The 24,227-nt window shown below is 48.7% G+C and overlaps 2 protein-coding genes across 4 annotated transcripts in view; one reads left to right on the top strand and one right to left on the bottom strand.

Moving 5' to 3' along the window:
• The window catches only part of DDX17 (DEAD-box helicase 17), a 20,674-nt gene extending 14,214 nt beyond the window's left edge, over window positions 1-6,460 (top strand). The window contains exons 12-13 of one of the 2 annotated variants that reach the window (XM_025471758.3): window positions 2,153-2,395; window positions 3,370-6,460. In XM_025471758.3, coding sequence (XP_025327543.3) covers window positions 2,153-2,395; window positions 3,370-3,875 — 749 coding nt within the window. In that variant the 3' untranslated portion in view covers window positions 3,876-6,460. The remainder of the gene's footprint in view (window positions 1-2,152; window positions 2,396-3,369) is intronic. The other variant, XM_049115277.1, reaches the window with a different exon arrangement.
• Window positions 5,361-23,852, bottom strand: KDELR3 (KDEL endoplasmic reticulum protein retention receptor 3). 2 transcript variants are annotated; one of them, XM_035696420.2, is made up of 6 exons: window positions 23,708-23,852; window positions 19,640-19,696; window positions 14,234-14,285; window positions 9,273-9,431; window positions 8,163-8,415; window positions 5,361-7,384 (listed from the first exon to the last, which is right to left on the bottom strand). In XM_035696420.2, the coding sequence occupies exons 2-6, from the start codon at window positions 19,666-19,668 to the stop codon at window positions 7,344-7,346; spliced, it is 534 nt and encodes a 177-aa protein (XP_035552313.1). In that variant the 5' UTR covers window positions 19,669-19,696; window positions 23,708-23,852; the 3' UTR covers window positions 5,361-7,343. The 2 variants fall into 2 exon arrangements, with proteins under 2 accessions (XP_035552313.1, XP_025315818.1); XM_025460033.3 differs by lacking the exons at window positions 19,640-19,696; window positions 23,708-23,852 and adding an exon at window positions 18,973-19,175 and having other exon boundaries at window positions 14,234-14,334.
• Window positions 23,853-24,227: the final 375 nt, after the last annotated feature.

Raw genomic sequence — 24,227 nt, forward strand, 5'->3', positions numbered from 1 at the left:
TCCTAGGCAGCTAGCCCAAACATGAACTTTTCAGTTTCTTACCCTGCTACGGCATCTTCTCTAAAGGCAACAAGATAATATTGTGGCAGTGCACAAATAACATCAGGGCAGGCTTGACTGGAGAAAACCAAATTCTGCGCTTGCTCCTATGTGCCCTCAGCCAGCTCTATGTGTATACACACAGGACACCCTTTCTAGTATGAAGAACTGGCACCATGTCTGTCCCTTATTGAACCCCTCCAGAGATACTCCCAAGTCTTAGTTTCTGAACTGCCGACTCCAGTCTTCCATGCTTTCTGCAAGGAAAGCACACAGCTGTGCATTCACTGCAGTCCTTCAACTTGCTCTACTGCTCGTGGTCAGACACCATGGGACTAAGGAGCATTATCCTAGCTCTGAAGATGTGGCTGTGGAGCATAATTTCCCATCCCCCCATCTTCCGTCCATCCTGGCCCCGTACCTTTTTGTTTTTCCTTTGTTGCATCAACGACTCTAGCCGGAGACTCACGCTGCCCCCTGTGATAACTGCCTTCTCGTCTTTCTGGTGTGATTTCAGGACTTTAGGGGTCAGTAAAGACTGAGGAGCCTTTATTGTAATAAGAAACAGACATAATGCCCCTTTCTTCACAGGCCCTTTAACAACAGCTGAATTTTTTTTTTTTTTTTTAATCATCTCCCCTTTCCCCTGAAATTAATCCAGTCTGGGCAATAGATGCAGTCTGACCCTTTGGATGTAACTTACATTTTTTTATTAATTATTTTTTTCTACAATCACCCCAATTATCCTTGGGGGAGGCGTTGGAGGACCTGAAATTTTTACCCGAACCCAGGTTCTCCGGCGCTTGGCAACCAAATGGGGCTACAGAGAAGCATCTAAGCCAGTTCACAGAGCGAGCGTGTGTGGGGACTTCTCACTGCCACGGACCCTTGATGCATGCTCCCCGCGCTCCAGTGGTCCCGTGTCAGAAGGCGGAGTTTTCGAAAGGAGGCCGCCAAAAATAAAAGGCAAAGAGACGGGATCGGCTGCAGCGGTTTCCCAAAGGAGGAGGGAGTGTGCATCGGTCTGGTAACAAACAGAGAATGTTTTTTAATTATTTATATCACAAAAATCTGTGTTTTATCTAGGATATTTTCTGAATATTCTTTGTAAAATGCAGATTTTTTTCCACAAAACATTAGGATTCTTTGTTATAATAGATTTGTTTGTTTAAGTAGGTAAAAATAAACATTTAGCTGAAAGCATTACACTAACATTTACATACTTTAAGCATTAGGAGGTTATTCAACCCAATTCCCAGCAGTGGATAGAACATTAAAGTGTCTCAAGGTTTCATGGTTTTTCCCACCCTCTTTGGCTATTTAATTTCCCAGGTTATGTAGACCATCTTTGATAATTGAAGCAAGTACTGAGTTGAAATAACCTTGAGTTGAGAAAAAAAAAAAAAACAAACCTTATTTGGCAGAGCTGGGCTTGGTAGTACAGTGAAATTTTAGTGTAATGTGCTCTTGCGGTAATTAAAAGGGGAAAAGATAATTTGGATAATTTTGCAAAGGAAAATAGGTGTGTACTTAACTTTGCCTCTGATCAGTTTTTTAAAATACAAGAGCAAAACATTTTTTAATCTAAATATTTCAATTAAATCTCCTTGAAAATGTAGTAATAAAGTATATGAAGTTTCTTTTTTCATTTTGCTCTGTGACTGGTTTAAAGGTAAGTTTGTTATATTACTGGTAGATTTTGCCAGGCTTCTCCCAACAGAGTAGAAGTAATTTGACCTTGTACCTTATCGGTGGTAACCACTTTGCTTCTACATTTCCAGTTTGGAAAAGGAGCTGGAATTGGATACGATTCCTGCCGGTCTATTGGTTAAAATAAAGAAGAGGCAGGAGTTTGGATGGTTGGATGGGATTCCCTTAGGATTTTACAGCTGATAAAGATGCCACTTCCTGTGCATGTCCCAAGAATCATTCATCCTCTTTTACTCTGTTGGGATGAGTCTTTTTTTGTTCATGTTCAGTGTGGTTACTAACTTAGTCTTCTTTCCTCTTGCTGTCATCTGCATTCGTGCTTCCCACCTGTTGTTGGCATGTCCTTTACCTTCTCTTTCCCTGCTACATCAACCTGCACACTGACTCATCGTTGGCTTTGAAGATGTGGAAGATGTCAAGTTTGTGATCAACTATGACTATCCAAACAGCTCAGAGGATTATGTGCACCGTATTGGCCGAACAGCCCGTAGCACCAACAAGGGCACCGCCTACACCTTCTTCACCCCAGGGAACCTAAAGCAGGCCAGAGAGCTGATCAAAGTGCTGGAAGAGGCTAACCAGGCTATCAACCCAAAACTGATGCAGTTGGTGGACCACAGAGGAGGCGGCGGAGGAGGGGGTAAGGGTAAGTCCTGGAGTTTTCCAGGTACTACCAAGGTATCTTTTTGTTTTTTAAGTCCTGTTGAAAGCTTTTGAGTATGTTGCTTAATAACAAAGGACAGTGATGACTAGTTTTTCATAGTCTCTCTTAAGTAAGCCCATATTGAAGGTTGCGAGGTGGGGGCTGTGGAGATTGTCCAGTATTTCCATAGGCAGTATTATAAAACTGGCCTTTGTGTTTTGAAGTACATGGTACATGTTCAGAATTAAGCTGAATTCTGATTGCTTTTAATACCTTCAAAAGCCTTAGTGTAGTATATTAGGTTTTCAGTTTTTAAGGTGAAGAGATGAGTAATTTTACACCATTTTATGGTAGTAGAAACAGGCATAATTAATGGATCTGAAAATTGGATAGTTGCAAATATACTTGGATCAGGGCTTGACTACCATACCAGTTTGGAATTATTTTGTCCCAAACTTATTGCATGCTGAAGCCATTAAAATCACCCAAGAAGTTTTTAAAATAACAAGTTTTTTGGTTTTTAAGTGGGTTTGGAATTGAACCTAGGATCCTAAAGCTTGTGAGGTAATTCTGATGCATTTAGGTCCACAAAACAACATAGAGAACCCACTAGTAGAGGGTCCTGGTAGGGTAATCTGAACTTAGCTGCTTGTCTTTGTTCTTTAACTTGTGGTAAGTCACCTAAACTTTTCTACCATTGTTCCTGCATTTTGAAGATTGTATTTCTCAGTAAATCCTCAAAGGGAAAAAGGACCTAAAACGGTGACAAGTTGAATGACCTTTAATATTCACCATTTTTTCTGAATATGTGCTATTAAAGAATCAGATTATGGATATAGTTTTAAAGTAATTTGGAGGCTGGCCTAGTTAAAAGATCAACAAAGAGCATTGAATACTTTTGTGTTGTAGAGTTTTTACATCTGGTTGCATTTGGATTGTGTATCTGGCATTAAAGATACCTCGTGTCTTCCCCTTAGGAGGTCGTTCTCGATACCGGACCACTTCTTCAGCCAACAATCCCAATCTGATGTATCAGGATGAGTGTGACCGGAGGCTTCGAGGAGTCAAGGATGGTGGCCGGAGAGACTCTGCGAGCTATCGGGATCGTAGTGAAACCGATAGAGCCGGTTATGCTAACGGCAGTGGCTATGGAAGTCCAAATTCTGCCTTTGGAGCACAAGCAGGCCAATACACCTATGGTCAAGGCACCTATGGGGCAGCTGCTTATGGCACCAGTGGCTATACAGCCCAAGAATATGGCGCTGGCACTTATGGGGCTAGTAGCACCACCTCAACTGGGAGAAGTTCACAGAGCTCTAGCCAGCAGTTTAGTGGGATAGGCCGGTCTGGGCAGCAGCCACAGCCACTGATGTCACAACAGTTTGCACAGCCTCCAGGAGCTACCAATATGATAGGTTACATGGGGCAGACTGCCTACCAATACCCCCCTCCTCCTCCTCCCCCTCCTCCTTCACGTAAATGAAACCACTCAAGTGGTAGTGACTTGTGCAGACTTACTACATTTAAAGGAACGCTGTCTTTCCCCTTTTTTTCTCTTCCCCTTTTCTTTCTTTTTCTTTTTTATTTTTTTTCCCAACCATTGTGATTTGTCTTTCATGCAGATTAGTTAGAATTCACTGCCAGGTTTCTTCTGTCCGCCAAAATGATCCAGTCTGTAATAACAGATTTTGTAAAAAAACATATATATATAGCCGACTGGAAGAGATTTTTTTTTTTTTCCCCAACTTCTTGCATGTTGAGGATACTTGAGCTATTTTTCATCTTAAAAGAAAAAGTAAGGTATTAGGCCCTTTTGTGGGAGCCCATTTTTTTGTTGTTGTCCTGAGTTGGGGTAGGGGGGAGGGTAGAGGGTTGAATTCTGCAGAAGAAGATGGCATCTGTGCTTTAGATTGCTCTCATTACTGGGTTAGAAAACCAAGAGGGAATTCCCTGCACATTTTCTGTAATGCTTTTTAATGTTCCTCAGGCCTGATGAGTTTCTAAGACAATGCTTTGCCATTGTCATTTTGGCTGATTGCTTGTTTAAGTGCATTTGACAGTTTAAAAAAATTCCTAATTGGTTTTGTCTCCCTTATATTCCACCTTGCCCCTTCCCAGTTACTGAAAAATAACCATTTTAGTCAGGTTAGACATTGAATTGCTGAGTCTGAGTTTCTTAAGTGTATCTTTTAAATTAAAAACCCCAAGTGTTTATTGCAATGGTTAAATGTAGCCTCTCAGCATCTGGGTGGAAGCTGCCTATTTTTCTTCCCCACATAACCAGGGACCATCTGTGAAATTCATTTTCCAACTAGATAGCTGCTCTGAGCAGAATGAACATAAATGCTCACTGAAAATTTATTAACCAGTTAGTTAAATAACCAGTTAAGTATGCATCCACCTACAGTGTAAAAACCACCTTTAATTATAAACCGAATATACTCAGTGGCAAATTTTCTTTATATCTCAGTTGTAGAGCTAGAATACAAAAGCACCTCTTTGCTAGCTACTCAGCCCTTTTGGCCAAATTATCTTGAATAAAGAACCTTTGGGGTCTGTTAAGAAAGCTCTTAATTCTCTTCATACTCTTCTCTGCAGTGCTTTGTAACAGCTCTTGGATGCAAATTTTCTTCAGCATCCTTTTGCACTCAGCTTTTTACAGGTAGGTAGTGCTTAAGAAAAGTTACAGAGGACTAAGCCCACGTCCTCACTTTTCTTCCTCCTGAAGGTAGGTGAGTTCGTCCCCTTCCAGTAGTGATACTGTTTTACTGAGACTTCCTATAGCACATGAGCCTAGAAAGGATTTTCTGCTCTTGTGTGTTCACTGTAACAGGACAGGACAAGGAGATCAGACGACCCCAGAACCCTCTTCCATATCCAGTGTTGGACTATTAATTTTTTATGCTGTTACTGGTATTGTTGGTTAACAATGTAGTTAAAGGGGGAAGGCTCCACTGCATCCTTTGGCTAAGGACTGAGGGTGCTTGCTGGTTTGTAATATCTAAATACTTGAGGTTTTTTTTTGTTTTTTGTTTTGTTGTTTTTAAAAAATTCTTCAGGGAGAGAAAAGGGATGGTTTCTGAGGGGTTCTGAAAAGTATGGTTGAATGTGCAACATACAGGTAGGTTGTCAGCATAAGCTGAAATGTACGCATGTGAGAACTTGTTGTCCCCCATCCCCCCACACACACTTTTTCTTTAACTATACTCTTTTTTTCCCCCTTCGAGAAGTTGAGGCTGAGGGAGGATGGTAGGCACAGGAAAATTTGGCAAAACTGCTCTGTGCTTTCGAACCAAAGTGCCCCCTCACCCCTGAAAAAGAAAAAAAAAAATTATTATTTTTTTTTTTTTGGTCTAAGCATTGACCAGTCCATTGTAGACATTTCTTTGTACACCAGAATTCTGATTATTTTTAAACAGAGGTGCCACCACAAGGGTTGTCCTTCTTACTCTCTTGCAGGTCTTAATGCAGCTTTGTGGGAAAGGTCTCTGGGTAGGCAAGTGGTATTTGGTCTGCTGCTTGCCAACCCTTTTCCCCCCAGGGATGCTGTGGTCATAAAGTCAGAATAACAGCATATTCCAAATCTCAAAAGCTATTGTGGCCTGAGCACAGCTGAAATCTAGCAGAGTCTTTCATATATAGCTTTAGAGTAACTCTTCTGCTTCTTTGTCACTCGTAATTCACGTTCTGCCTTTGCTTCAGAACATGAGCAGAAGAGTCCTCATGTGACGCTAGTTATTATTGCAGTCATGGTTGAAAGTCATTTAGGGAAAGGATTTCAATATAAAGCTGTGGGGCTGCTTCTCCCCAATTCCTCCCTAACAATTCATTGTGTGGACTTCTCTCATCTAAAAGGTTGGTGGCTTTTTGCTTGGGATCAGTGCTCTATTCATGTGTTGCTGGTCTCTGAACACATTCCTGTTGCGTTAAGACTTGAAAGATTTGTAGATGTGTGATGTTCAGGCACAGGATGCTAAGAGCTATGTTACTATTCTTAGTTTGTAAATTGTCCTTTTGATACCATCTTGTTTTCTTTTGTAGGTATAAATAAAACACTGTTGACAATAAGGCGTGAACTTTTTATTGCTTGAAAATTATCTGACTGTAGTCCAGTGGTAGTTTTATTAACAGTTTTTATTTACTTCAAGTTTGGGGACGTCAGATTGAGTAATCCCCTTAGCACCTAAAAATGTGAAAGGGAGGTGGGACTGATTGATTTTAATGGAAGAATTTGAGTCACAAAGCAAGGCTGGGCACCTAGCTGGGCATCTAGTAGGTAAAGGCTTGGGCATTTGTTTCCTTATTGGTAAATGGTGGTCATGGTAGCGGTACCCACCTAGGTGGGATCAAAGTACTGTATGGAGCTGCTGTGAGCTATAGCAAGACCCAAGTCCATTGTAAAAGTGAGGAAGGAAACTACTTAGGTCTAACCAAAGCTAATGAATTTGGCTTTCACTTATGGCCTGAAGGCAGGTTGAAAGTAAAATGACATTTCACTCCCATTAAGACTAGATCACCTCTGTATCACTCCCTAAACTTAGTCTTCTATCTGGAAAGTGAAAATCACAACAACATGCTAATACTTTAAGGCTGATCTTTGGGGACATTTGCCTTATACACAGACTTCTTTCCGGATGGGATTGACTGTTAGCGTGAGGGTCATGCTAAGACTTTAGGGAGCAATGGTTTATTTGACCCATCCATGGATTAAACACCTAATATTTCTTTATACACAGTTGATGTGAGGCACCATGCTTGTGTTAATTGGCCTAAACTTTTTATTGGTGCTATAATTTAAGGGACGGGAGAACGTCTTCTAGATAGATCAGTGCTTTGCTGAAATCCACACTAAGCATTTTTCTCATTTTAACACTTGGCCCAAGTCATCCAGGAGAACATTTCAAATAGCTTGCTCTGTGTCCTTGTTAAGGTGTAGAATCATCTCAGGCCCTCAAATGGGCATTGGAAGACTTAACTTCTTTCCTTTAAGGACTAGAAAAAAATGGAATGAAATTAGAATTTATCACACTGCAGACTCCCTTGTAACTGCAGTGTCTCTAATCTCTGGTTCATAATAGGTGTTTGGCTGTTGAAGCCAAGGGGGAAGCTTCATTCCAGGTTAAACTACAGGCTTAGTGACACGCCCGCCCCAACCCATCTTGGTTACTGATCCCCCTTTCCCTTAGGTCATAAACAGTTGGCCTCCATTTCTGATTCACTTGAGATCTGCCCACAAACTGGTGACCAATTGAACAACTGCAACTGCCCCATCCCTAGTCTTCCTACTTTAGTTGCCTTTTATTCTACACAGCAGCCTCTGGGCTGGTTCTTCAGACCCTCTGGTGGCTGCACTTGGCCATCTGTGCAATGCAAACCTGTAACCTCCTGCCCATCCCCACCTCCAGCTTTGCTTGATCTCTGAGCTCTTCAGCTTTATAGATAGACCACACTAGCCTCTTCGTCCTTTGTCACACCAACCTGGTTCCAATCTCCGGGCTCCTTCATAAGCTATTTTGTGGAATGTCTCATGTTTTCCTAACAAAATATGTCAAATGTCCTCATAGTTACCTCCTTTATACACATTGCACAGTACATATATCTTAACTGCATTGTGTTTTCCATGGTGTTTGTTTCCTGAAAATACTTGTTCATCTTCCCTCATTAAAAGCACCACGAGGGGCATAATCCATTCACTTCCAGATCCCCTCATATATTGAATAGGTAACTCCTTGTGCCCGTGCCAGCAACCCTGCTCCGTTCTAGCACCTACCTTTGGTCACATACAAGTAGAAGAAATCGCAGTAGAAGATGGTTTGTACTACTCCAGACACGACTGCAATTTGGTCATAGAAGTTTTCAGTCTGGTACCGCCTGATCCAGTTAGCTAAGTAGAGTGCCCGGTACAGCCCAAGAAAGAACAAGTAGTGAGTAGTAATGGTTTCAGCCTCTCCAGTTTTACTGATCATGAAGAGCTGGGGCAGGATGGCCACTGATTCCAGGTAGATAGAGAAAGTCCAGAGGATCTGAACCAAAGAGATAAAGTGGGCAGAGGAGAGTGATCAAGACCATGAAGGGGCCCATCTTTTTATAAAAATGTAATTAGTGGGATGCTTGGGTGGCTTGGCGGTTTAGCGCCTGCCTTTGGCCCAGGGCGTGATCCTGGGGTTCCAGGATCAAGTCCCACATCGGGCTCCCTGCATGGAGCCTGCTTCTCCCTCTGCCTGTGTCTCTGCCTCTCTCATGAATAAATAAAATCTTTAAAAATAATAAAAATAAAAATGTAATTACTAAAATAGTATGTCTACTGAAATAATATAGTGAGGGGAAAAAAAGTTCCGGAAATAATCAGTATATCATTTCACCTCTGTCTCTCTGAATAAAAATATTTTTAGAATATTAAAGCAAACTTTTTTACAACATCACATGAACATTTAGAACATAACTGTTGCAAAACCTAATTGTCTAACCTCGCCGTAACTGAAGCCATAGTTTCTCAAAATGCAGTCCATAAACACTTGCATCAAAATTTCCAGATGTTTGCTACCTCAGATTCTTGGGTCACAGCCCAGACCTACTGATTTGAAATCTCAACCTGGACTGTGCCCTAGTATCCACCTGTGGGACACAAGGTCCCAGTAGCTGTAAGTGGTGCTGTAATGCCTGCTTTGTTTACTAACAGGACTATTTGGATGTGCCCATTTTCTAATGGAGCATGTGAATTAGCTTATTACCAATTTTTAATCTTACAATGACAATATATATGAATAATAGTCCCAGCTGTACCAGAACACAATCCCAGATACTACAAAGGATCCAGAAGGAAGGATGTTAGGGAACATGTTTACCTTTAAGAATTCACATTCCAGGTCCCTTCCCTTACCTCCAGGGGAGTGAAACTGTAGTTCTCAAGGAAGGAGAGGCCAATGACAGGGACCAGAAGAAACTCCAGGCGGAACGTATCATTCTCACTGTCAAAGGTCTTCCGAAACTTCCCATAGATCATGTACACTGTGACATAGGCACAGAGGAGAAAAACCACCTGACAAGGGAAAGAGACACACGGGGATCAATGAAGTCATCTAGCCTATTTGCTGAGCTTCCAAGCCACCCCGAGTTGGGATCTGGCTAGTGCCCTGCCCCAAGGGGGACAAAGTGAAATGTGTTTGCAATTTCTTTTGAGTCCTTGGCCTAGATTCTGAAGCTAATGACCCTTTTGTTAAGTAACTCCATGCTTCCGATGAGGACCAACGGCACTAACCATGAAGACTTAAAAGTGCCCAGGCCTCTCCTTACTGCACAGCGTCTGGTAGAAGACCACACCTGACCTCTGTCCAGGGTTTTAGCAGTGGCCAGCCTTCCAGAGCTCTTAAAAACTCAAATTTCCAGATCTGCCTCAGTGACTTGTAAGCATTCTTGCACCAGGACTGACAACCTTTGAATGAGCTGATCCTTACTCCTTCAGGAAAGCTCTCTTTTTTTAGTCTTGGTAGCTGCCCTCCAGCATGAGGTGGTTTTATGGTTTGGCCTCTGACCTTCTAGGCCAGAGGTTCTCAAATTTGTATGCGCATCAGAATCACATAAATGGCCACCTTTTCTCCTCCTGCCCCTAGAGTGGCTGATTTAGTAGGTCCAAGTAGGCCTAAAGATTTGCATTTCTAGCAAGTTCCTATGTGATGCTGTTGCCGCTGGTCTGGGAACTCACTGGCCTAGAGAACTCCTATTTGTACTTCAAAACTCAGATTAGTTTCTTTTTTCTTTTTTTTCTTTTTTTTTTTTTTCAGATTAGTTTCTTACCAGAATGAAGCAAATCTTTGTGTCACCATAGCCCCATGGGAACACATTTACTGCCACCCATGACCTCCAGGTTCTGCAAATGTCTGTGTACCAGTCTCTTTTCCCTATGGAAGGGGATTTCAAGGATGACTTCATGTCCACCTCCGAATCCCCAACCCCTAAAACTCAGGGCCTGGCACAAAACATGCTGGAATGAATGAATGAATCAATGAAGTAGTGATCACTTCCTCACGTCACAAATGGGGAAACTGGCCTCCCTGAAGTTCCTACAACTCATTCAGCCATGCCAAGGGCTGGGTCTGCAGTCCCTCCCAGGGCTGGCCAACTCACACCCGGGGGCAGAGGGATGAACTAGGTAGGTGGTGCTTTGCTATTTCTGGGTTGACTTTAAGACCGCGACTTCAGGACCTCAGACTGAAGTTCACACAGTTCAACACCCCACAGAGAGAACATCTTCCATTCCAACAAGGCGCCTAGAGTCCCAAAGGCACGTCTGATAGGGAGGGGAAAGAGAACTTGCCTTGGAGGATATATCTACGCCTTTACATACGTTCTCTCATAGAGTCCTCACAATAGCCCTGCAACATAGGTAGAATCATCCTATGGATTCCTCCTTAAAAGTGGAACTATTAGGGCAGCACTGGTAGCTCAGTGGTTTGGTGCCGCCTTCAGCCTAGGGCATGATCCTGGAGACAGGAGATCGAGTCCCATGTTGGGCTTCCTGCATGGAGCCTGCTTCTCCCTCTCTCTCTCTCTCTCTCTCTCTCTCTCTCAGTGTGTGTGTGTGTGTGTGTGTGTGTATGTGTGTGTATCTCATGAATAAATAAATAAAATCTTTAAAAAAAAAAAGTGGAACTATTAGATGACGTGCTCAACTAAAAACTACATCCCCCAGCCTCCTCTGCAGATAAGGCTGGTCAGTAAGGTGCGGGGGAAAGTCACTGCGCACAGTTTGGAGAAAGCTCTTGACAAAAGGCTAACCCCAGTTGGCAGACACCCTACTGCTTTCTCCCCTTCTTCCTCCTTCCTGCCCAGAATGTGATGTGATGCTTAAGGAGTCCTAGCAACCATTTTGTGACCCTGAGGCAACCTTGAGGGTAGATGTCACATTTGGACTCCGTATAATTTGCAGGCCCTCCTAAAGAACTGAATTTCAAGATGGCAACAGCAAAGTCTTAAGCCAAGTGTGGGGCTCTTCGAGCAACTGCATGAGTCACACATCCTGGAGTCCTGGTCACACTAAAGATGATGGAGCAGAAAGTTAAAAGGAGCTGCAATCCCAGACCCGGACTGCCCACCCCCAGATTCCATGTTATGAGTAAAGTAAAAATAAACCTTTATATTATTAGAATAACTCCCTTTGAAAAAAGAAAGAAAAGATCTATTTATTTTAGAGAAATAGCACGAGCGGCTGGGATACCTGGGTGGCTTAGTGGTTGAGCATCTGCCTTTGACTCAGGGTGTGATCCTGCTCCCAGGATCGAGTCCCACATGCGGCTTCCTGCGAGGAGCCTGTTTCTCCCTCTGTCTCTGTCTCTGTCCCTCTGTCTCTCGTGAATAAATAAATAAAATCTTAAAAAAAAAAAAAAAGGGCAGTCCGGGTTGCCTAACCTTTTTTTGCCTAAACCTCAGCGGTTTAGCGCTGCCTTCCTCAGGGTGTAATCCTGGAGACCTGGGATGGAGTCCCATGTCTGGCTCCCTGAATGGAGCCTGCTTCTCCCTCTGCCTGTGTCTCTGCCTCTCTCTTTCTCTCTCTGTGTCTCTCATGAATGAATAAATAAAATCTTTTAAAAATAAATAAATAAAAATTAAAAACAAAACAAAACAAAAAACAGAGCACGAGTGGGAGAAACAGAAGGAGAGAGAATTTCAAGCAGACTCCACCTGAGCCTGGAGACTGATACAGGGTTCGATCTCACACCCCTGAGATCATGACCTGAGCGGAAGCCAAGAGTCATGATGCCTAGACACCCGTAAAATAACTTTTTTAAAAAAGATTTTATTCATTTATTTATTCGTGAGAGACACACACACACACACAGAGAGAGAGAGGCAGAGACACAGGCAGAGGGAGAAGCAGGCTCCGTGCAGGGAACCAGATGTGGGACTCGATCCCAGGTCTCTAGGATTACGCCCTGGGCCAAAAAGGGCGCCAAACTACTGAGCCACCCAGGGATTCCCCGTAAAATAACTTTTTTATTTTTTCCCGTAAAATAACTTTTATTTTAAGTCTCTGTTACCGACATCCAAGCAGTAACATTCCACTTCACTGACTGAAACCTGTGCTCCTTTCACTAACCAATATGGCCTTAAAGAGTTACAATGGCTGAGGGGATCCTGGGGAGCTCAGTGGATGGAGCATGTGACTCTTGATCTTGGGGTCATGAGTTTAAGCCCCACAGTGTCTTAGAGCTTCAAAAAAAAAAAAAAAAAAAAAAAGCTAGAAGGGCTGATTAAAAGCTCAGAAAATGCCTCATCCCAGTATAACCTCTAATGGCTGTGGCCCAGATCCTGAGACATCAGAGTGGAACCAAGAGATACTCAGTTTATCCTATAAAACAGTGCCATGCTTCAAAGCAACAGCTTCCCATCACAAAATTTAAGTCCAAACTGTTAACCCGCGCCACCTGCCCTCCCCCAGCCCTCTGATGGCAGACCTCTTGCCTGCTGGACTCCCCGGCTTGTTCCTTAAATTCACCAAGCTTGTTCCCATCTTGGGGGGTATTTACACAGCCTATTCCTTCTTGTTGGAATGCTCTTCCTCTGATCATCCCATGGCTGGTTCCGTCTGTCACAGAGACCTTGACATATATGTCACCTCTTCAGACAGGCCCTTCCTGGTAGCTCCCTAAACAGCTTCCTATCTGTTCTCTATCACATCACCCGGCTTTTTTTTTTTTTTTCATTTACTTATGATAGTCACACAGAGAGAGAGAGAGAGGCAGAGACACAGGCAGAGGGAGAAGCAGGCTCCATGCACTGGGAGCCTGACGTGGGATTCGATCCCGGGTCTGCAGGATCGCGCCCTGGGCCAAAGGCAGGCGCTAAACCGCTGCGCCACCCAGGGATCCCATCACCCGGCTTTTAAATCCATTTCTTAATGGGGTGTCTGCCTGGGTGGCTTAGTTGGTTTAGCATCTGACTCTTGATTTTAGTTCAGGTCTTGAGCTCAGGGTCAGGAGTTCAAATGCCAGGCTCCATGCTCAGTATGGAGCCTACTTAAAATAAATAAATAAAACTTTTTTTTTTAAATAATCAAAGGAAATGTCACCCTATTTTAGTTATTTGCATAGGCTCATCCCAAACCAAAGATTTTCTTGCTTGTTATAATATTTGTCACCCCACTTAAAATACTTACAATATAGGTTCCATGAGAATAGGAGCCTCCAATGTCTTCAAGTACCTGGCTCGTAGTTAGGTGCTCAATAAATACTTGTTAAATGGATATTGGATGAATAATCTCTCTGAAAGCTCAGGGTTCATGTTTGACTTTTTGCTTATTTTTTAACGATTATACTAGCTAAACTTTACTGACTGTTTAGTATATGATGGCTATTGGGACACCTGGGTAGCTCAGTCAATTAAGCATCTGATTCTTAGTTTTGGCTCAGTCATGATCTCAGGGTCATGAGATCAAGCCCAAGCCCTGTACAGGGCTCTGCGCTCAGCGAGGAGTCTGCCTTCTGCTTGAGATTCTCTCCCTCTACCCCTTCTTAACCTCCCTCGCCCCAGCCATATTCTGTCTCAAAATAAATAAATCCTTAAAAAATATATATGTGATGGCTATTGTATATTTGCATTTATTACCTCAGTTAATTTTAATTAAACCCTCTGAGGAAAGTACTAGTATTATCTTCATTTTGTGGAGGAGGGGAAGGAGATCCACGGAGGCCAGAGGGCTTGCCTGAGCCCAGGTCCCACAGTAGCTCACAACACAGTCAGGATTCACCTCTGGGTCTGCCTGCCTCCACTGCCTGAGTTCCCAAGGGCACTGTCTCGGCTGGTTGGGCTCGGCAGGCCCCGCCACCATGGCCACCACCCCCTCACCTTCATGACTGTGTTGTAGATGGAGATGAAGTTGGTGAACAGGTCCAGGTACCTGGTGGTGAAGACGAGAGCAAAAAGGATCTGGCTCTTCCCAGAGATCCCTGTGGCCAAAGGGGGATGGAAGACAGTGAGAACACAGACACCTAGGCCCACTGACCCTCAAGAAGCCCAGAGCCTGACCTGAAAAGGTCTAATAGGGTGTCCAGCTCCACTTACTGACAGCCCCCTGTCCCTGCACCATCCCTCTCTGAGGGTCAGGAAATACCCCTGCCCACTAGATCGCTTGAGTCCCTCTCAATAGCACAAACACTGAGTTCCCAGTACCCCTGCACATGTCTGCCCAGGTTCCGGGCTCTACGGAGGCTGTGGGGTGGTGGGGAGGCTTCTCTTTAACTCACAGACTTTATAAGGTGTCTATTCATCAGGGAGACTAGAGGGGGTGGAGGAAAGAGCAAGGCCAGAGGAGCATTCTGTTTTATTTTCCAAATTTTAAAAGTTAAAAATGCTTTTTTTTAGTTATAAAAGTTATAACATTTTTTGCCCTTTGTAAACAAACAAAAAAAATCATACATAGATATAAATTAAAAAGCAGCAGTCACCTGAATCCCAAAGACTCACTGTGTGTCCTCCCAGATCTTTATTGGCACACACGTGCACATACATGGCACACACGTGCACATACATGGCACACACGTGCACACACGTGACACACATGGCCCCATCAGGTTGATAGCACTGGGGCCATCCTTTCCATGCTATCTCCTCACCCGCTTTGGTCTCTTTCTTTTTTAACTTTTTGTTTTGAATTAATCTTAGATTGGCAGAATTGTAGAGCTAGCACAGAGAGTTCCCTTGTACCCTTCACCCAGCTTCCCCTAACGTTGACATCTTGCTGAATCACAGAACATTTACCAAAACCAAGACATTCGCATTGACATAGCATTGCTGACCCAAACTCTGGGCATTATCCAGATTTCTCCCACTTCCCCACGGACACCCACAAGCCAATCCAGGAAGCAGTGCTGCCACACTCCTGGATCTCCCTTTGGCCACTCTTGCTTCGTCACGGTGGGCCCAAGGCCAGGCAAGCCCTGCCCTACCTCCCTTTCCCCTCGCTTGACTGACAAGCCCACACCAGCCTGGACACCTCACCAAGCCACTCCCATCAATGATGCCTGCATTTCCCATCCAAAGGTCAACTCTGTCCTCACTTGCCCAACCTCCTCAGAGCCCATGGAGGGCGGTGTTTATTCAGAACCACCTCCTTCCCCTGGCTTCTGCGACTGACCTCCACACGGCCAGGCACACCTCTGGCCACACCACTTGATCGTTGCAGGGCTACCCTGGCTTCGCCCTGTCCCCATGCCCTCTCGTCCCATACCCCAGGGATGCCCCAGCTCTGGACTCTCCTCTAAGTTCTGACTTACAGATTCCTACCTCACCAAACTCATCATCTCCCCCCAAAACCCTCCTTTTGTCTCCCCTCCTTGAAAAATGCCACTAGGGTCCCCTCGAGGTCCCCTCCATGCTCGAGCCAGGAAACTAGGGGCCATCCTTGAGTCTCTTCCCCGTGTTCCTCCTTCTCCGTATTCCCAGCACTACTACCCCCCACTTCCCTGCCCCTCGTCCCCCCAGCACCCTACCCCAGGGATCCCACTGGTCTCCCCAAGTCCTTCCTGCTGCCAATCCCCTGCCCTGCATTCTACTCACCAACCAACAGGTTATTTTCAAAATAAAATTCCACTGCAAGCCCTTAACTGGCTCCCAAATGCCCTTAAAATAAAGACTCGAGGGCAGCCCAGGTGGCTCACTGCTGCCTTCGGCCCAGGGCCTGATCCTGGAGTCCGGGGATCCAGTCTCACATCAGGCTCCCTGCATGGAGCCTGCTTCTCCCTCTGCCTGTGTCTCTGTCTCTCTGTGTCTCTCATGAATAAATAAATAAAATCTTTAAAAAATAAAAAAATAAAGACTCGAATCTTTATCATGGTTCACGAGGTCCTGCACAGGCCTCCCTGGCCCCACCGCTCATCACTGTCCCCCTGCCCCTCTCCCTCCAGTCCCAGTGATCTGTCTGAATTTTACTCTCAATGTCATGGACCAACTGGGGACTTTGGCACCGGGAGATGACACAACCTGATTAAGGGTCTGGTTCCTTTATTTGTCTGAACTGTGCCTTATGTATTCCTCTGGTGCTGGACCTTGGGGAGGGGGGGACCACTTTAAAGACTGAGGATGAAGCCCGCTGAAGCCTCCAGCATTCTAGAGGGTGCTGGGTCCCATGCTCGCCTTCGGCCTTCCCACCAGCAGGGCGAGCCTGAGCCTCCCACTCCTCGCTGTAAACCAAGCAGCCTCACACAGGTGGGACAGGGTGGACATGAGTGCCTCCTTGGGGGTCTGGGACTTGGACTTGCAGCAGCAGGGCCAGCTGTGGGTGAAGGAGCCCGCCCCCAGGATAGGGCCTGGAGTCTAGGAGGCCAGCACTGGGCTATGCCTGCTGCGACCCCGCCTCACAGAGGCCTCACAGAGACGTCCTCAGCACCACTTAGGAGGGTCCAGGAGGTGACTCTGGTCAGGGACACTTGGCTACTCCCCGCCCCCCACGGCCTTCCCCCACCCCTCCCCTCTCTGCATCCTCAGCCTGCCAGGTTCCTGGGCTTCACTCACATTTTCCTTAGTGCTCAGGAGCCCTGGAAATCTTGACCAAAGGTTTTCATACTCTTTTGAAAGCAGTGAAAAATTTCCACCCAAAGCAAGCTATGCTCAGAGATCCGGGACACAGAAGAGAACATGAGCCAGTACCTGGCCACAGCCCATTAAGAGGTCCACGGAGCACATAGGGGACCCGCTGCAGCCCTCCCTCCATGGCACAGACGGGGAAACTGAGGTCTGAGGTCACACGGTGAGTCAGTGGCTGAGGGAAAACTAAGCCCCAGTCTCCAACCTCTGTGAGGGGGTAGGGGGTAGTCAGAGAGGGTCACACCAGGCTCCGCATCTCGGGGCGGACAGGACTGGCATCCAGGCTCTTCACCTCCTCAGATCCCAACCAGGCCTGTACCAGCCCCTCTACACACACACACACACACACACACACACACACACACACACACACAGAGGCTCCCCCCACCCCCAGCTGCCCTTCCCCGTAGCACTCAGCGCCTCTAACAAACCGTATCATTTACTTGGTTGCTCTGACTGCTGCTTGGTGGCAGTGTCCCACCTCTAGGAAGTCCGCTGCTCCCCCAGGCCCGGGGCTCTGTGGTTCCGGTTCTGTCAGGGGGTCCTAGGGCGCTGCTGGGGGAGTGGGCTGGGGAAACAGTGCCCCCTCCTGGCCATGGTTGCCCATCCTGCTCAGGGCCCTCCCTGGAAGGGCAGGGACTGACCCAAGCTAGATTCCTCCCCTCCCGCGGCTCCTGCCTCACTTCCCCGAGCGGGGTCTGCGGGGCCTGAGGGGCCGTGTGTGTCTCTCTCTCCAGGGATGGGGAAAACCAGAATGGGCTGCAGGTCCAGAACCACTCTCCGGCCAGCACCCACCCCTGACCCCCTGCAAGCCTCCCAGGCTGGCAGCCTCCCCACTGCTCTCTGCCTCCTCTCTTGGTGGGTCTACACAGCTTTCAGGGCCACCGCTTCAGCTCCCTCCAGGCCCCCTCTCCTGCTCTCCAAACTTCCATCACTCCCCAGACCTGACTCCCTAGCCTGACAGACAAGGCCTTTCACCTTAGACCACTCGGCCTCCTGCCACTCATCTCCCTTCCAGACCACCCCCAAATCGGCTGCCCACTCACCCTGGGACATGCCCTGTCTTCTGCGACCTGTGGGCCACAGGACACTCTTCTCGGGGACACCTTGCCCAGCCTCCAGGATCAGCACAGAGCCACTCCCTCCACGAAGCCTTGGGGGGGGGGGCGTCTGCTTTCTGCCTCCTGGGCCCCCCGCCCAGCCTGCTCTCGGCTCTGTCTCCCCTCACCCCAGGGCCCAGCAGAGGGTGGGCGCCTCCAGAATACCAGCGGACAAAGATGGCTGCAAGAGGCCTAACGCACAGTCCCGTCCGGAAACTTCTCCAGACCCCCAGCAGGGCATCCAGACTGCTGAGCCAAAGGGGGACTTTCCTACCATCCCTGGGCCTCCGCTCAGGGGCAGCTCCGTGCTCATCGGGGCGGGCCTGGTGTCCCTCCTGCCACATCACAGCTGCCCCTACCACCCGCAGGCAGGGGAGGGAGGGGGGCCCAGCCTGAGGGGCTGTCTGGAAGGGGCAGGGGAGGCTGCTGGGGGAGGGAAAGAGAAGACCCTGAGACCTGGAGGCCGCTTCCTGTGTACATACTTCTTCCCCCAATCTCCAAATTCCACCCGGGGCCTGAGGGAGGCCACAGACAACAGCAGGCCTCCAGCTCCCGCGGAGCCCAGCGAGTGGGTGGCGGGAGCAAGAGGGTGTCCCCTCCTTCTCATCTCCCTCCTCTTCCCGCTGACAGTGGCAATGCCAAGGCAGGGAGGGCCGGGGTGACTGGAGGCACAAGCCCACGCCTGTGCATAACCTCCACGGCTCCTCCTTCTTTGATTCGGTACAACTTTAAATTTTCTTTGGAAGGTGAGCTGTGCAAAAAGAGCTTCAAGCACCCCCAAGCCAAGTCCCCACCCTAAACGGAAATTCGGGTGCCCCCCACCCCAGCCTTGCAGGCAGGGGGCCCAGGCGGCCCAGGCGCACCCCCCAGCCCCCCAGCCCCGCCGCCCGGGGCGACCCTCACCGGAGCAGCACTTGGACCTCCAGATCTTCCCCAGGAGCAAGATCATGGCCAGGAGGTGGCTCAGGTCTCCGAGGATCCGGAACACGTTCATGGTGCCGCCGCCGCGGCCCCGCACCGCGCGCGGCCAACTCCCGGCAAACTTCCCGGCGGCCGAGGCGCTGCCACGTCCCCGCCCGCCCGTGCGTCCCGCGCCCCGCGCTCCCGCCGCTCGGCCAGCGCTGTCCCGCCGGGCGGTGACGTGGCCGGGCGGCCGCCGAGCCCCGGGAGCCAGGAAGCGCCGCCGCCCCAGAGCCCGCCTCCCGCCCGTCCCAGCGCCTGGGCCCAGGGCGGGGCGGCCGGGGAGGGGGGCGACCGGGGCTGCGGCGGCGGCCGCCCCTCCGCAGTCCCTGGGGGGCCTCCCGCACGCCCCTCAGGCCCCCCTTCCGTACCCCGGGTTAGTACAGCGGGGTCCAGGTTGGAGGGGGTTCGCGGGCCAGCGCTGGGCAGAAGCCTGGGGGGGCGGGGGGCTGGAAGCAGCCCATCAAAGTGACCCACTGCCCCTGTCATCACCCCCCTGGGGACCAACACCCGCCCTCTCACCTGTTCACTGCGACAGCCGCCTTGTCCTGCTCCCACCAGTTGGAGTGAAGGTGGTAAGCTGGGCCTTCAAGTTTGGAGTCAGGCCCACCTGGCATCCAGCCTCCTCCGGCGGGGCATCTTCCCCTCTCAGCCTCAGTTGATTCATCTGTAAAATGAGGTTAGTGTATGAAAGACCTCTCTCAGGGAGATCCAGGGCTAAGTGCTTTCCTCTTCTTGGTAGGACAAGATGTTCGAAGAGAACACAGGCCAGGAGACTCCAGAGAGCTGCAGACTGTTGGCCACCAAGGTGGGAGGCAGGAAGGGTGAAGGGCGAAGAACCACCGGTGGGAGTGCTGTGTGGCCTGAGCAGGGCAGCTCTCTGGGCCTTGGTCTCTGCATCTGTAAGAGTGGACCGCATGAGCTAAGGACCCTTATGACCACCCTCCTTTTGACCCCGGTAAGCCCTTGGCCCAACCAGGACCTCCATCTCTCCCTAAACACTCGCCTCCTCCCACCCCCATCCCCACCACAGCCGGAGAGGCTCTACTATGATGGATCCTGTCCCTCCCTTACTCATCACCCTTCCATGGCTCTGTCACCATGACTCCCAGGGCAAGTCAGTCCTTTGAGACTCAGAATGTGGTCCAAGGGCCAGCAGCATCTGTATCGCCTGCTGGAAGTGCAGTATCTCAAGCCCCACCTCAGATCCATTGAATCTGAATCTGTGGTTAAACAAGATCCCCGGCTGACTCGGCTGACTCGTGTGCTCATGGAAGTTTGAGAGACACCGATCCAAACAACATTATGAGGGAAGTACTGCTATTATTCCTATCTTACACTGGGGAAACTGAGGCACAGAGAGGTTAAGTCATTTCCTTAAAGTCACACAGACACTTAGTGTCTAGATTCCAACACATAGTCTGACTCTGGGGTTTATGCAATAAGTGTGTGTGTGTGCTTTTAAAGATTTTGTTTTTAAGTAATCTTTAATTGGGTATAGACCTAATATGGGACTCAAACTCACGACCCAAAGATCAAGAGTTGCATGCTCCTCCAACTGAGCCAGCCAGGCACCCCCAGGGTTTATGCAAATAAATTTTTTTTAAGATTTTATTTATTCATTCATGGGAGACACACACCGAGAGAGGCAAAGACATAGGCAGAGGGAGGAGATGCAGGCTCCATGCAAGGAGCCTGATGCTGGACTCAATCCTGGGACTCCAGGATTACACCCTGAGCTGAAGGCAGATGCTCAACCACTGAACCACCCAGGCGTCCCTTGCAAATAAATTAATACATCACACTGTGGGTCATCTTGGGGGGGGGCGTTGATGACACCCTTTGTCACCAGAGGTGGGAGAGCAGGGAATTGGCCCATTTGCCAAAGATGCTGCAGCAGGGACTCCTGCCCTGGCAGGGAGGTTGGGATGACAACAGCCATCAAGCATTGAGCATTGACTGGGTGCCAAGCATGGGTCAGGCACTTCGTTAGTTCTCTCCGTTCAGCCTCAACAGGCACCCTCCAAAGTCAGCTTTAAGTCCTCACTTTTCAGGTGACAGCTCTGAGGTCCAGGGAGGTGAGATGCATGGGCCAAGTCTTTCTGGGAGGAGGAGCCAGGCACTCATCTCAGGGCTGTGACAGGTTCTGAATGGGCTGCTCTGTTCCCACTCCAGTCCTGCCCAGATGCCTCTCTTCCAGCATCTCCTAGAGAAGGCGGTGGCTATTTAAACCCCTCAGGTGTGGCTACGGTTCTGGGCCCTACCAGCTGGCATCTCCTTCTCAGCGCCCACCTTCTCCCCAAGCCAGGGAAAAGCACGTGCATTTGCCATTTGGTGAAACATCTGTCCTCCTGAGAAGCAGCCCCAACTGCCAGCGGGGGCTGGAACAAGGCTAGAATTCTCTTCCCTCTCTTTCTCCAGCCATTCCCCCACCCCACCCCAACCAGGGGAACTGAACACGGCCAGGGAAGGTCTGAGAACCACGGAGGTGGAAGGGAGAGAACCCAGGTTGGGTGGCCTTAGGACTGAGATCTTGTCCTGGACCTGCCACAGTGCCCTTGAGCCTGCCATGTCCTCTCCTTTGGCCTCACCTTTCCCATCTGTTAATGGGGATAATGTAGGGAAAAGCATTGTGACTGGTGATTTGGTTCTCCTCACATCTAGTCTTTCCAGTCTCCCCAGGGAACTGATACTCCCTATGTCCCAAGACAGGGAGCTCATCACCCACATTTTTTAAAAAATTAATTATTTATTTTAAAGAGAGAGAGAGCACACAAGCAGGGGGAGGGGCAGAGAGAGATGGAGAGAGACTCTCAGGTAGGCTCCACGCTGACCGCAAAGCCAGCACTTTGGCCACCTGCAACATCAGACACTATGATGCGTGGTTCTGGGCACATCCCAGTCTTGTAAGCCTCACTTTCCTGACACCCAAAATGTGTCTGCTGTAGGCTTGCAGCTGGGGGGAAGCCAAGGGCAAGGGTTCTTTTTCCCTCACTCACAAAGCAAATTGTATATTCAAAGTCAAAGGAGGGAGAATGGGGGAGTAACTCGATGATAGAAAAAAAATGTGTATAATAATCTCTTTTCCTTCCTGGTCCTAGCTCTTTATTACACTTCACCACCCTATTGAAGATCCTGCCAATTGCCTCAAATGCTGTGTGGAAGGAATGTGTGGATGTAAAGTGAAAAACCACTATCCTGAAGATACTCCACCACTGAATTGGCTGCCTTTCACTGGGCAGGGCCCTGGAAAGAATGGGGAGCTATGGGCCCCAGCTCCTGGGACTCCCCACAGGTCACTAGGGGCCGCTATGACATCCTTTGGCATTCTGGCCCGTGGAAGGAAAGAACTCTTCCCTGGGCACCCTGAGGTCCACTCCGAAGGCAAGGTCAAGTCCATTCCCTAACCTAGGCTGAGGGCAGGCTTTCTCTTCCTGTGGTTCTGCCTCAGGTGTTCCAGAAGCATCACCCTCCCCAATATCTTTTGTGACACGCAGCATAGCAAGTGCAGTCCAATTTTTGCACAGCAGGAAACCAACATTCCAAAACCACTCCTCCACTTTCGGTTCCAAGCCCATTTGCTGAAGACCAGCTGTGTGCTGGTGCCTTACAGGTTGAACATAGAGGCAGCCTCACTGAGCCCTTGGGGCACTGTGGGGGGCATGTCTGTACATGGGTTAAATATGGCACAGATGGAGAGTAATTACCCTGGGTTGGCGGGGAGTTAAGAGGAGGATTCCTGTTAAGAAGGCTTCAGTGATGCCCCAGTGGGTTTTGCAGGATGAGTAGGAGCTTGCCTGAAAGACAAAATCTGGGAGAAGAGGCTAGGAGTCCCAAGTAGAAGCAACTACATGTGTCAAGGCACAGAAATATGATATGACCCCCTCTCCCAGCACATTTTATTTGTGCAGCTCTTTAAAAAGAGACCAATAGGGGTGCCTGGGTGGCTCAGTCGGTTAAGTGTCTGAACCTTTGGCTCAGGTCATGGTCCCAGGGTCCTGGGATCGAGCCCCAAATTGCGCTCCCTGCTCAGTGGGGAGCCTGCTCCTCCCTCTCCCTCTGCCTACTGCTCCCCCTGCTTGTGCTCTTTCATTGTCTCTGTCAAACAAATAAAATCATTAAAAAATAAAAAATAAGAGGCCAATAAGCAGGAAAAGGGGAGGAAGAATGAATGCCAAGGCTAGACAGATGTTTGTTCAAGTCTCAAGTGTCACCACTTACTGATGGGCTGTAGGAATTTGGGCAAACTTTCATCTTTCCCATGGGTAACCTGGGTATAAACCAAATACTGACTTGATAGGAGTCAAAGTTAGCTAGGTACCTAAAGCGCTTTGCAAGGAGTAAACCACTCAACAAATGCCAGTCCCCTGCTCCCCTTTATGGGACACCCAGGCCCAAAGAGGATCCGCAAAGCAGAGCCAGGAGAAAACACATTCTGTGTTCTCAGAAGCCGATCACTCCCTCGCCGGTTTATTCCAGAAGTGCAAAAAAGACAATTAAAAATAACCTCGGGGCCCGAGGAAGCCTTCTGGGGCGTTAGAAGTGTTCTGTATCTTGATCCGAGTGGTGATTACACGGGTTTTTTGCATATGTAAAAATCCATCGAGCTGTGCTCTTAAGATGTATTACAGTTTGTAAGTCACACCTCAATTAAAAGAAAAAGAAAAGCATAACAAACCTTGCGACGCCGCCTCCCTTCGCCGCTGGCGACAGGTGTCTGTCTGAGACGCCAAAGACCCCTCGGCGCTCGCGGGGCAGGCCCGGCCCCCGGGCTCCGAGTCGTGCGCCGCTCCGGGGCCGCCGCGGGGTTCCCACGGCAACCGCAAGCCGCTCTCCGCGTCTCCCGAGTGACGAGGCGTCAGCGAAGACCCGGAGCCCGGATCGCCGAACCGGAGCCACGGAACCAACGGTGCGCGGGAGGTGGGGGGGGCGGTTGGGGAGAGGTGGCTGGAGAGAGACGGTGGCTGGCCGAGGGCAGAGGGGAGCGACGGGTGCCCTTCGTCCTTGCGCTGGCATTCTCGGGGGGGGGGGGCATCTGGCACCACCCCCTAGCCCGGTGCCCGCCAACTGCAGGATGAATACACCCCTGGGGTTCACTCTCGGTTTTCCAGGTGGGGAGGTGGACCGCTTGGCTGCTCCCCAATATCACAGAGCGAGCGAATCAGGGGCAAAGGCAAGCCCTGCACCCTGGTGGCCTG

This window comes from Canis lupus, chromosome 10, assembly GCF_003254725.2.
Source record: "Canis lupus dingo isolate Sandy chromosome 10, ASM325472v2, whole genome shotgun sequence".
Lineage (NCBI taxonomy): Eukaryota > Metazoa > Chordata > Mammalia > Carnivora > Canidae > Canis > Canis lupus.